At 35.3% G+C, this 13614-nt stretch overlaps 2 protein-coding genes and 1 non-coding gene across 3 annotated transcripts; 1 reads left to right on the top strand and 2 right to left on the bottom strand.

Annotated features, from left to right (window-relative positions):
• The first annotated feature begins 913 nt into the window (after positions 1-913).
• On the top strand, positions 914-4582 carry LOC141815505 (membrane-anchored ubiquitin-fold protein 3-like). Its single transcript, XM_074703450.1, has 4 exons — positions 914-1036; positions 1145-1377; positions 2753-2923; positions 4253-4582. The coding sequence occupies exons 2-4, from the start codon at positions 1248-1250 to the stop codon at positions 4306-4308; spliced, it is 357 nt and encodes a 118-aa protein (XP_074559551.1). The 5' UTR covers positions 914-1036; positions 1145-1247; the 3' UTR covers positions 4309-4582.
• Positions 4583-5181: 599 nt separating this feature from the next.
• Positions 5182-5253, bottom strand: TRNAW-CCA (transfer RNA tryptophan (anticodon CCA)). Its single transcript has one exon. It is a non-coding gene; the product is annotated as a tRNA-Trp (tRNA).
• Positions 5254-7517: 2264 nt separating this feature from the next.
• Positions 7518-9435, bottom strand: LOC141814549 (exopolygalacturonase-like). Its single transcript, XM_074702499.1, has 6 exons — positions 9307-9435; positions 8914-9054; positions 8562-8738; positions 8194-8483; positions 7825-8053; positions 7518-7739 (listed from the first exon to the last, which is right to left on the bottom strand). Exons 1-6 carry the CDS (start codon positions 9433-9435, stop codon positions 7518-7520), a joined length of 1188 nt encoding a protein of 395 aa, XP_074558600.1.
• Positions 9436-13614: the final 4179 nt, after the last annotated feature.

The following is a 13614-nucleotide window of genomic DNA, read 5'->3' as shown; positions in this document are numbered from 1 at the left end:
ATGAATTATAAATATTATATATTAACGAGTCAAACTTGAACTAAGCTTGTTTAACTTTTAAACGAGTTATTTTTGAACTAAGTTCGAACTGAATTCGTTTAACTTTAAAACGAGCCTTTTTCGAACCGAGCTCGAGCCGTTCGTGAACTATTTAATTTCATTACGAGTTGAACTCGAACTTAAGAATTAAAGCTCGAATTGAACTCGAGCCGAACTCGAACTTAGGAAAAATGAACCGAGCTCAAGCTTGAGCCTCTTACTGTTCGACTCGACTTGATTCGATTACACCCCTAATTTCGGCTAAATCACTTCTTCTCCATGCAAATAGGCAAGGGGAAAGTTTATTTAATTTTGTTTCTCCTATTAGATAAATTTATAAACACAACGATTCCTAACATAACAGCTTAGTTATCCTAATAGTTTGAGCACTGTGGACGTAAATTATTCGATATGAAAATCGAATCCTCGATACATAGACAAATCACTGTATCTCTTATGCCAGAGGGAGTATTGTATCCCCTTAGATGGAAACTTTCAATTATTTTCTTCTTAAAATTATTGAAATGTTAATTTTATTTTTAAATAAATCATAAATTTTAGATCTAGTTGAGAATAGGAATGAAAGTAATTTCACAAATGATAAAACTTTTGAAATTCAATTATTTTACATATTGTTAAATATGCTTCACATAATTATGGTGCATTTTTTTGTTAAAAAAATGATGATAAATTTCCTAAAGATGAATTAGCAATGTTAATAGCCAGTTAGTACAAAGGTTTAAAAAAAAATCTGAAAATATTTAAGAGGATGCATATTGAAAAAGAGAATAATTTAGGGTGAAATGGAAATTTTGACTACTTTATTTTAATTTAATATTTTACTGATTGGAATAAGACGAGCTGTCGCATTTCCCCCCGCCTGCGTCAACGCGGGAGGCCTCCCCGGTCGCCGATTTCCCCTCCGAGTGCATCAAAATCCAATCTTTTTGCGCCGGCTACCTTCTTCTTCAGCCAGAGCAGCAAGATTTCGATCTAGGTCATCGCTGAATCACTATACTCCCCTTATCTAATCTCGGATCCCAATTTCCTGTCGAAAAGGGCTTTTCTTTTTTCCCCTTATCGCGAATTCAATCGCTGCTGCCAGATTAGGGCTTTTACGGATTTGCGTAAAGATCGGCATCGTTCTTTCAAGTGGAAACCATGGGATGTTGAATCGAAGATTCTCTTTCTAGCGGAAGTTATTTGGAATGGCGGAAGAGGATTTGATTGAGCTCAAATTTAGACTCTTTGATGGCACCGACATCGGGCCGACCAAGTATAAGCCTTCCACCACCGTGCAGTCTCTCAAAGAATTCGTAATCTCTCGATGGCCTCAAGGTAAGAGCTTGATGACTTCGGCATCAGTTTTCAGTTCTCTTTCTTTTTTCTTTTTTGTTGTGCCTTTTTTAACTTTTTCCTGGATTAAGTCCATTACTTTAGACATTGTCTTTGATGTTTTTAAAAGAGTTAACTCGTTAGCACCATGAAAGTTTGTATAAAAATCAAAGCAACAATTCCTTCCTTTTCTATGGTTCTAATACTTCTTGCTTTACTTGTCATTGGTTCATTGGATATAAAAGGGTTTAGAAGATACTGAATGGGATATCAACATTTTATTTTAGTTTTTGCTTTCCTACTTGCTACTAACTTGTGATAGCATTCTCATGGTATCCATGTGCAGTTGTCTTTGATATCTATTATTGTGATTATTTTACAACTTTTTCCCACTTATGGATCATCTTCGCTGCTTTGGTAGCTTGGTCTACAATTGTCCATTTCCATTTATTGAGATAATACTAACAATGAATCAATTGATTTCTAGATCAGTTCCCAACTTTATGCAGGTGGATATATAATTTTAGTAATAGATAAATCAATAATTACAACAGTAAATTAGATTGCTATCGAGATGAATTGGGATAAAATCATGGAAGAACTAGAGAACAAATTTCTTTGCTCCATATCATATGTTGTCATATTGTCACCGAGTGGGGTACCTCCTGGTGTGCGGGAAAAATACCTCCGGTGCATAACATACGTTCTAACTGGTTATATGCTTATTTGCTTGGAAATTCTACATCTTCAACTTTAACCAGATTCACTTATGTTCTGCGATCAAACATGGTGGCTTCTGTACTTCTGTATGAGAACTAAAATGAGAATTTGTAGGTATAACCATTACCATTTGAAGGAACTAGCAACCTTACATTTGGAATTGTCAACGAGTTGGAAAATTTGTGATTGTAGGTTATACAATGCCCATTTGATGGAACTAGTAATCTTACATTTGTAATTGTCAATGAGATGGACAATTTGTGGAGGCAACGTTTAAGATAAATCTCTTTCTGCAAATAATCTATCATTATTCATATTCTGCTGCAAGCAAATCTATCATTATTCATATGCCGCTCCAAAACTTAAAACTTCGTGATCCATTCTGCATGTCTTGTTGTACTTCAGATCAGTTTAGTTATGATTTCTCCTAACTAAACTACAAAATTAATTAGTAACATACTGTAAAATTTTTGGCAGATGATGCTTTGCTATCATGATCGTCATTGCCTGAAATGTTCCCCTCTTTATTGTAGGATGCTACTAGTATATCGTATAACACATTCAACTTAATGAGACTATTTATTGTCTCTCCTTGTGACGACGTTTATATATTTTCATCACTATTCCTGTGCAACCTTTTTAACGTTTTTCTTTCCAGACAAAGAAATTACCCCAAGAACAATAAATGATGTGAAGCTCATAAATGCTGGAAAAATACTGGATAACCACCAGACTATTGCTGAGTCAAGGGTATCTGTTGGTGAGCTTCCTGGTGGTCTGATCACTATGCATGTTGTAGTTCGGCCTCCTGTATCTGACAAAACTGATGGTACTTCCTTTCTTTCTTTGATCATGCAAAAACTTACCACTACTGTCAAAGTAATTTTATACCTTTTAGGGATTGGATTGCTCATTACTTATTAGGTTAGTGATTTACTTCCTCTCTTGTTTGCAACACATCTTTTACTTCAGCATAGTTCAAAACATAATGTTGAGTGTGGTTGTATCTGTTATACCATCAAGTAACAGCTATTTCTTAGGATGAAATTGGCCTGGAATACTGATAGATTATAATTACCTTATTTATAAAATATTTTTTCTTGCTTGTTCAATTTCTGTCTCTATGATTACAGATCCAGCATTTTTGTCAACTGTGTTTTAGTTTCGATGCAAATTGGAAGCTTGGCATTCATATGCAATATCTTTCATCTGTAGTATCAATTTTGTTCTTATATCAATATATTGATGCATTCTATAGTGGTTTGATATTGTCATCCTATTCCTTCACCCTGAATGGATCACTGTAACCCGATTGGACTACGTGCATGTGTTCTCACTTGATGGCATATCAACAGGGGCCCTGACTTATCTGACTACTTTAGTCATGGTTATACTTAAACATGCTTAAAAGAGTAACTCAGATTTTTGACGAAACAATATCCTATTTCTTTAGGTATAAGCTTACTATGTTTTGTCTAAATGCGTTAGTGTTATGGTACTTAAACCAAGTAGTTATCATTAAAAAAAATTGATATCAACTTTCATATAGAATTTTACCCAACTCTTCAATTAACTAAGTAGTAATTATGAATTCATCCAACATACATGTTTTTTCTGTTTACGTTCTACCATTCAATGCCGATTGAACTAAAACTGTAAATGTGATTCTTGTTGCTTTTACCTCATACACATGGAACATGTACCGCTGTTGGATTAAGATTTTATTTGGTTTAACTAGATTGACAATTGGGTTATAATAACAGACAGTCACATGTCCTTTGTTATTTCACCTGGACCGTTATTTGGTTTAACTTATGCAGCATGACTACTGTAAATTGGCGCATTTTTGTACACTGTTCACAATCATTAGTTTCTTCCATTTTGGCAAATATTGGAATTGGCACATTTGCATACTTGTAGCACTAGTCCCTCATCAGTTTCTTTTCCATTTTAACAAATGTGGAATCAAGTATGCTCGACCATACAACAATTGGTATCATAATTCATATTGCACATTACTGCTAGAGCAAGGATGCTTTTCGCTGAATCTATTTACTTCATCCATAGCTACTGCCAACTTCTTATAAACATAGACTTGCTATATCTATGGCAAGATATCTGTATCCCCTCACTAATATAATATAAGACTCCTTTACAGAGAAGCAACTCACGAGAGCCTCTAAACAGAACAGGTGCCGTTGCACAATCCTCTGATTGCACAAACTACAGAATCATTCTTGCTGTTTGCATTGGAGTTCAAACTTAGCATCACCTTTGGCTGGTCCAGAAACTTCAAGTTGACTATGGTTTGCATTGTTGCTCGAAAGATATGCATACTATTTTTAGGCGGGATTCACTATGATTAATCATCTAGATTGAAGGGTGAAATGTGGTTGTGTAAATTGGAGTCTCAAGCAGTGATTTGTTGTTTCTTTTTAACTGTGAAATTGATAGTGATTCATTCCACAATGTAATTCTGTTTTGGTTTGTCTTTTAAATATGGTAATATCAAATTCACAATATAAGACTTTTTACTTATATTTTGGTCTCTAATAACTAAACAATTAGTTGTGGCATTTAATTATATTTGTATTATAAAATATATTAAATTAAAATATACATCATTTAAAAAATAATTTTATAATATATAAAATTAACAAACATCCATATAAAACTTACTAATATTTTTAAACTGATTTATTTTTATAATTAGGTTAATATGTCAATCCACGCATCACTTTTAAATTGTATTGTTGAATTATGTTTACAGCTTAAAATAAGTTATACTTCAAATATTTTAGCTATTTAACATAAAAAATGATTGTTAAATAAAAACGTGCTAAAGTTGCTAGAAAGCTACAAGTGTTTGAATATATTTATTAAAAGTAGAATATGCACGTATTAATTTATTAAAAGTCTTTCTATTTAAGTTTGTCTGGATAAATATTACCATATCCTTTCAGAATTAGAAGATTGAAAATAATATATAATAAGGGTAGAATACTCCGCAGGATGCTTTGAGGATTTACCTTTCATAATTGACCGAAGAGAAAGATTAAGCTTGATTAAAAAAATAGAAAAAAAACATGAACCCGACGTGAATCGAACACGCAACCTTCTGATCTGGAGTCAGACGCGCTACCATTGCGCCACGGATCCAATTGATTATGGTAGAGAAAACATTTAATTTAACATAAATAATTTTGATCAATTATCGTTAACTACTTTAATTTATTTTAAAAAATTTGTTTGAGAGTATAAATTTGAACTAAAAATATAAGATTTGATTCAGGATAATTAAGAATTAGAAGTGGACTAGACTTTGAGTATAGAAGGAGTGTATTTTAATAAATTTAATAAAAATTTTGTACTTCTTTAATTATACCATTAAAGAAGTACATATGAGCATCTTAAATAGGGCTGAATTAGAGTCCAAGACAACCATTATATGGATCCATCATTCAATTTGATAAAAGAGGACGTTGGAGTCCATCTATATATATGCACACATCTCCGTCTTCTAATACAAACTTTTTAACAAAACGAAAGATCAAATGTGATTGTGGCTTGAATAAAAGTTATTCACTAGAACAAAATTAGATATTCTAATTTATATTTTGTTTTGTAAAGAGCATGAATTTAAATCTCATTTGGTATTGATACGGAGGATTCCTACTGCTTTTATGTGGCACATATAGTTAAAAATCAAGCTGATGGTATTTTATCATCGAACCGACATTGTATCCTCATTAACACCATTTAAGAAAAATGATCATAAAATAAAATATATTAAAGATACTACCATGAAGATACTCATGGTATTTTATGGGAAACGTTCTTTTATAATTATTAATATAAATTAAGGAGATTAGTGCATAGTTTGTTTTAAAAAAACATTAATTATTATAATAGGAAATAAGAAATACATTTTACATAAGACAAAACTTTTAATAGTAGTTAATCCTTTTGAGATCATCCATCATTAAATGCAAGTAAAATAATCATAAATATTTAATTTACTTTCCTTTTTGATTTTCAAATTCAAACTTCTCTCACAAAAATATTAGTTTATATAATCAAGTTCGAATAAAGCAATGTAACGGTCCGATGGTCTAGTGGTTAGGAGATTAACCCGAGTTCAAATCTCGGTGGGACCTATGAAAGGTTTTTTACCTCAAATAAATAATAAAAAATACTTATTATAAAAAAACAATATTTTTTTCGTTTTTTAATTATGAATATGTTAAAAAGCTATTAGATGGAATATTTTCTATTTTTAATTCATATAATTAGGAGTGAATAAAAATTTAATTAAATTAATTAAATTTAAAAATTCGGTTCAATTTTTTTAGAATTTTGATTATTTTTTTAAAATTGATTAATTCGATCCGGTTTCGATTTTAAAATTTTTTATTCAGTTAAATTGATTTAACTGAATTAATCAAAATAAAAAAATAGTTTATAAATTTGTAAGTTAGAAAACTTATAAATCCATAATTAATTGATAAATTTTATATAATATTTAAAAATTTTGATTAATTCAATAAAAAATTGAATTAATTAATATTTTATCAATTCAATTTGTTCAATTTTTATTTAAAAATTTGATCGGTTCGGTTAGTTAAAAAAATTTAGTTCAATTTAGTTTTAATTAATTCGATTTGATTTTAATCGAATACTCCGTTCTACTTATAATGTTAAACGATCCTACTTATGGATGAATATTTTCTATTTTTTTTGTTTTAAAAAATATCAAACTATGAAGCTTATTAATAATCCTAAGATATATAATTAATGTCTTCACATGAAAAAAATGGTCAGAATAAAAACTTAACCCAAAATTTAGTTTTTTTAAAAAATATATCTAATTTCTAAGAGCTACCTGTACTCATTTTAAAAGTAAATTTTATATTCATAAAGAAAATCCTAAAAATATTGATAACAATAAAAATAAAATATTCATAAAGAAAATCCTAAAAACATTGATAACAATAAAAATAAAGAAGTGCATTGAAGAAATGAATTGAGCTCCTCGTACCCTTTCATTCGAGCATAAATCAAGTCAAAGCTTAATCCAACTAAGTACGGTTCGAAGCAAGCAAAATCCAATCTACTGGAGTAGACGAGGATGAAGAAAACTCTTTGAACAATCTTGTTAATTTAAAAGGAATATTATAATAAGGCATTTATAGTTAAATAACAATCTTGCAAATATCAATAAATATCAAATATAAGAAGAAGGGTGCACTAAGTGAAAGCCACCGCTGTCTTCATACATCAACTCTAACTTTCGAAATTCTTCACAACTCACAACACTATAATAACATCAACCTTTGTTGAGCCACAAACTTAATCCTCGATGAGCAAAGCTTGGCTTCAAGCACCTAACCGTTCAAGTTACACGAGCCTTTTCACCCGCATCACTAGCATAGTTGAGGGTTGATTTTGCCGGAAAATTGAGCTCGAGCATTAAGACAAATAGACATTGCCTTGTCTTTACCTGAACTCGTGAGGTCAATGTTCTCGAGCTTAAGCCCTTGGCATGGTAGCCCTTGGCTGCATTTTAATATCACTGCCTCCTTATATGCTGATGTTCCTCGAATGTTTTTGAAATTGATGTCTTTTAGTTGCACACGTGAAGATTTCTATAAAAATGTGCACAATGAAATTATTATTAGTGATATTAATGAAGCAAGTTAGCATGGTCTATATGTAACCCTCTATACAAACCGAGTGATCGCAACTGGGAAAGGGGCAATAAGTTTGGTCGACGACGATGGGATTTCCAACATTCTTCACAATGATATTTTCAAAGGTGACGTTTTGAACTGTAGTTTGAACAGGCGAGTTCTCCCAAGTCTTGATGCGCACTCCCATTACCGTGTCAATGATAGTAGTATCTCTCACAATAATATTCTTGACATCTTTCTCGAAATTGTACCTTCCTAAGCTCCCAATACTATTGTAAAAAGGAATTAATATGAGTGAAACATCAAAATGATACAACTAAAACAATCAAAGACATATGCCAACGATTCTATAAACAAAAAAACATGAGTTAATGATTAAAGATTGATGACATTGTATGTGGTAGCTAACCTGATGCCATGGCCAGGACCACAAGCGATCCCACTAATTGTGACGAAAGAGTTGCCTTGCCCAATGGAGACACAGTCATCACCCGTGCCAATGTGAGAATTGGAAAGGGTCACTCCAGAATTACCCTCTAGGTGAATACCGTCGGTGTTAGGGCTATTGGCTGGGGCCTTGATTGTGATTCCGCTGCCTTTAAAATTATTGTTATTCAACAAAGCTACGTGGAAGAACTTGCTATTCACAGTTGTTATATCCTTGACAACAGTGTTGTTGGTGTATAAAAAGATGAGTGACTGCAAACACAAAAAGTATTAGATCTTATGAAAACATAGAGCTTAGCATCAGCGGAAATTCAGTAAAGGGATGAGTACCGATGGTAGCGGATTGCAATGCTTCTGTCTTGGGCAATTGTTGAATGGCCAAGACACTTCTCCTTGAGCATCAAAGGTCCCTCCGCCAGTTAAGGTCAAGTGGTCTAACCATCCGAACATCACCCAACCATGACCATTCGCATATTTATTCAAGTCCGTCGATGCTTTCAATGTTCCCTACATTCACAGACAAGCAATGCTCGGCACAATTAACTTAAGCTACATAGTTAAAGTGCTTGTCATGACATGGAGCTTCACATGGTAATCATCCTATACTAACTAAATAGATTGTCTCATGCATGAATCATGAATGTAAAAGTAAATGAATTTTAAGAAGTGACAGTGAGCTTGCATGAATCTGGAATATCAGGTCATTGACATCTTTGCAAGGGCCATTGAATTCGATAGGGTTGAGGAAGTATGTTCCGGCAGGTACCAAAACCTTGGTTCGTCCAGATGAAGCACAAGCTTTTTTCCAAGCTGCCGTAAATGCCTAGATCAAGCATGAAAGTGTTAGGGGGGCTCCTGATATAGAGAATGCAAGCACATTCCTAGACCTTGATGTCATAATTTAAATGATAGAAGAAAAAGATAGAAAGAAAACTTGTAATGAAACTAAAGCATACAGCAAATTCATTGTTATCATCATCATCAAGTCTTGTTTCCTTTTCTTTAGCAATTCAGATCATAGAAATTTGTATCCTGCTCAAAGCTAAAAGCTATATGGTGGGCAAAGATACCGAACCTGGCTATCATCAGTCACGCCATTGCCCTTGGCACCGAAATCCCTCACATTGTAAGTTCCGCTCGCCCTCACCCCTGCAATTCCATGGCACACGAAGTAGAGGCAGAGGCAAAGACAAACTAGCTTCATTTCCATTGCCACCATCACTGCGATTTCTTCTCTTCTTTTCCCTTTTATTTTTATTTTTATTTTTTTTTGAAATCTCTACGATTTCTTTATTGATTGAATCGAGAGTTGAAGTTATGATGAAATGGATCAAAAAGGAGAGATTTTATACCTGCTTGGGTACCTCAAATTGAGAGGCGACTCGGGGTGCTGCTTGATCATCGCAAATGCTTTCTTCGCCATGGTGACCACATGGCACTCCCCTCCGTTCTTTCTGTCGAAAAAGTCTTCATATAGAATACTTCAAATAAATAATAATAAAAACTTCAAATAAATAATAATCTTGATGGTAGGACTGAATATTCAGTTAAAATTGAATCGAACTGAACCAAATAAATTGAAAATCGAATAAATCAATTTTTTTTGAACCAACCGAATTGATCAAATTTTCCAATAAAAATCGAACAAATCAAACCGATATTTTATCGATTAATTCAGTTTTTAATCGAATTAACCAAATTAATCAAAATTTTTAAATATTATGAAAATTTTACTAATTAATTAGGGATTTATAAATTTATTTATTTAAAATTTATAAATTATATTTTTCTAATTTGAATAATTTGATTTATTCGGTTTATTCTATTTAACGGAATAAGAAATTTTAAAATCGAAACAGAACCGAATTAACTGATTTAAAAAAAAATAACTGAAATTTTGAAATAACCGAATCAAATTTTTTAATTCGATTGATTTATTCGGTTTAATCGAATTTTTACTCACCCTTACTAGGTGGAATTAATATTTTCTTTTTTCTCTCAAAAAAATAATAATAATAACTAAAATTACTATTAAAAAATATTTTTTTACTATTTTCAAATTATGAAAATGTTAAAAAGCTACTAAGATGGAATACTTTCTATTTTTATTTCATATAAAGTTAAACAATCCCACTGTTGAATGAATGTTTTTTTTTGTTTTAAGAAATATCAAATAATGAAGCTTATTAAGGATCCTAAGATATATAATTAATGTCTTTCACATGAAAATAATTCTCAGAATAAAAAGTTAATCCAAAAATTAATTTTTAAAAAATTTATCTAATTTCTAAGAGCTACTTGTATTCATTTTAAAAGTAAATTTTATATTCATAGAAAAAAATCTTAAAGACATTGATAACAATAAAAACATAGAAGTGCATTGAAAAAATGAACTGAGCTCCTTATACCCGACGGGCAGTTGCTGGCCGGAACAGAGGAGTGTGTGGCATGTTCTCAGGCCGACGGGAGGGTGCAGCTACTGCTGCACTTCCCATTGGCCTGTGGGACTCTCCTTAGAAGCAGCTGCTGTGCTTTCTCCACCCCCTTCGGTTGTGGAGTTGGCTGGTTGGTGCAGGGGCAGTCCTGGTGTGGGTGGTTGGCTGCAGGAGGTGTCGAGGCGCCGGGCAACTGGCTGGGCGTGGCCGGCTGTGTGACGCCCTTGCAGTGTGGTGATGGCTTAGTTCAAAGGCGCGTGAGGGGTGGGACTGGTAAGCATCCATTGTTTCATTGCTGTTTGCGAGTTTTGCGGCTTTCCGACGATCGCCGGAGGATTTTTCAAGTAGTCAGTAAGAGACGCTGTCGTCGCTCGCGGCTTCGCCGGAGTAGCCGTGTAGCTGTTAGCAGTTTCGGTAACTGCCCACCACCACGTTCGCCACGGTTGTGCACTTCGTGGAGAACACAACCTCTCCCTATTAAGGGAGAGGAAAGCCCTGAGAGGGCAGAGAGAAAGAGAAACCTGCGTTGTGTGTGGTTGCGTCCAAGTACAGAAGTCGGTAAGAGAAGAGCTGCTGCGTCGGAGAGAAGAGGAAGAGAAGGAACACCGATTGAAGGATTTGGTTTGTCAAAACCTGAGGAGATTTCCTCGTGATCGTTCCTCCGACACAAGCAATCCCAGTTGGATTTTTCTTGCTACAACAGGCACAAAGAATAACATTGGTATCAAAGCACTGATAGAATGTTTTATCTGTTTGTTTCGTGCTCAATTTTTTATTTCTTTTCCTATTGAAATCGCTCGCAAGTAGAGCGATTTCTGCCCGTCTTTGTCTTGGCCGGTAACGCACTCGGCAGCGAGCATAGGCGTGGCTTCAAGTCACGCGTGACGCCGGTGAGGCAGGCTGGAAAGCAGCCAGCGGCTGACGTCGGCGGCAAGAATCGCTCATGGGGTGAGCGCTGTCTTTGGCATGGTAGGCGCAGGCCTTGGTGCCGGCGAGGCCGGCGCGGGCAAGAATGGTGCAGGCGACGGCACTGTGCGTTTAGGGCAAAGAAAAAGGAGAGGCAGTCGGAAGAAGATAAGGGCACGGGATTGGGAATTGGGAACGAAGAGTTTTTTTAGCTTTTATTTAAAAAAAAAACAGGAGGTAGCGGCAGTGTGTGTTTTTTGGAGATAGTAGAAAAAAACCAAGATAAATATTATCAAATTGGATTAGGGATTCAATGGAAGCCCAAATCTAATCTAATTGGGTGAACCCAATAAGGTTTAATTGGAAGCTTGGGCACAGCACAGTAAAAAAATGCTGACATAAGTGGCTACTAGATTCAAACCTAGGTTACTGCACCCACGATAATGAGGCTAACCACTAAACCACAGCTATCATATGTAATTGAATTAGTTTCATTTACATATTGATCAAGTTAATTGGGCTCGTTGATCAGACCCACTTAATGCCATTTAATTGCTGTTCCATGAGAATTAATTGGGCTTCCAGATGTTTTTATAATAAGGTAGTGACCAATTAATTGGGCCATGATAAAATTCATTGGATTGTTCATGAATTAATTGAATTTCATTGGAAGACCAATTAATCTAAATTGGGTTAACTTTCTAATTGGGCCAATTTTGAGCTTTCAATTAGAAAGACCCAATTTTGAAAGTCATGTGTCTAATTGACCCAAACAAGTGAATTGTCAAGTGTAGGATCACTGGAACACGCTAGAGGGGGGGGAGGTGTGAATAGCGTGTTGTCGCTTTTTTTCTCATTCGTTCGTTTCTATCAAAAACTTACAGCGGAATATTAGAAAACACACATAGGGACATGCAGATTTTACTTGGGTCCCAACCCCCCATGGTTAGTATATCCAATGCCTATGTACGGGAGGCGCCCGTCACTTAGTCGGTTCCTTTCCGAACCTTGTTCTGAGGCGGAGAAATTCATCTTACAGTTCGTATAAAAAATACAAATAATATAAAACAAAGGACAAGTAAGAAAACTTAAACCAAACACGTCGCCGATATGGAAATCCTAAGCGCCGCGTACTCCTCCTGGATCTTCCCCGATTGCACATGCCTGGCCCCATTCGCGTTCAGAGTCGCCGCTAGTTGGAGAGGAGAACGTATGAATTGATGATCCTGGATGTGCACGTTGCCCTCCTTTTATAGCCTTCTTGAGTCGACTTGGGCCAATCTCCAATCGACTCCACGTAAGCCCGATCCACTTTCTCCGTGGCTGACTTGGCCTTCAAGTCGACTCGAAGCTGACGTGGCATCTCTTGATGAACGTTAGCTTCCGCGGCTCTTATCTGGTGCTCAAGTCGACTTGACTCCATCTCAAGTCAACTTGACTTCCTCCGATCGACTTGAGTCACTTTGACTCAGGAGTCGCAGTTAGTTGGAGAGGAGAACATATGAATTGATGATCCTGGATGTGCACGTTGCCCTCCTTTTATAGCCTGCTTGAGTCGACTTGGGCCAAGCTCCAGTCGATTCCACGTAAGCCCGATCCATTTTCTCCGCGGCTGACTTGGCCTTCAAGTCGACTCGAAGCTGACGCTACATCTCGGACGTTGCTTCCGCAGCTCTTATCTGGTGCTCAAGTCGACTTGACTCCATCTCCAAGCCTTCGACTCCATCCACTCAAGTCGACTTGATCTCCCTCGGTCGACTTGAGTCACTTTGACTCAGGTTTCAACCTCAGTGACCCTGGGCTTAGTTCAACTATCTTTGTTTGCTTTACCTCTGCTTTCTCAATCTTGCTTCCAGCTCCTAGTTCCTGCAAGACAATCATACAAACAAACAGAAAGTTCTACACCTTACCTTATGGATCTAACTTCACCTTGTGGGTCTAGACTTTATATTTCTACCGAAATTCTGAGCTAGTCTGCCTACTGTTCCACTCCGGGACACGCCCTTACCCACTCCCCTCGAGAGAATTTGTGCCAACCAAGT

Source organism: Curcuma longa, chromosome 21 (assembly GCF_044706935.1).
Source record: "Curcuma longa cultivar G26 ecotype Majalengka, Jawa Barat chromosome 21, ITB_CL_G26_1.1, whole genome shotgun sequence".
In the NCBI taxonomy this organism is placed as follows: Eukaryota; Viridiplantae; Streptophyta; class Magnoliopsida; order Zingiberales; family Zingiberaceae; genus Curcuma; species Curcuma longa.
This window is presented reverse-complemented; position numbering and strand designations above follow the sequence as displayed.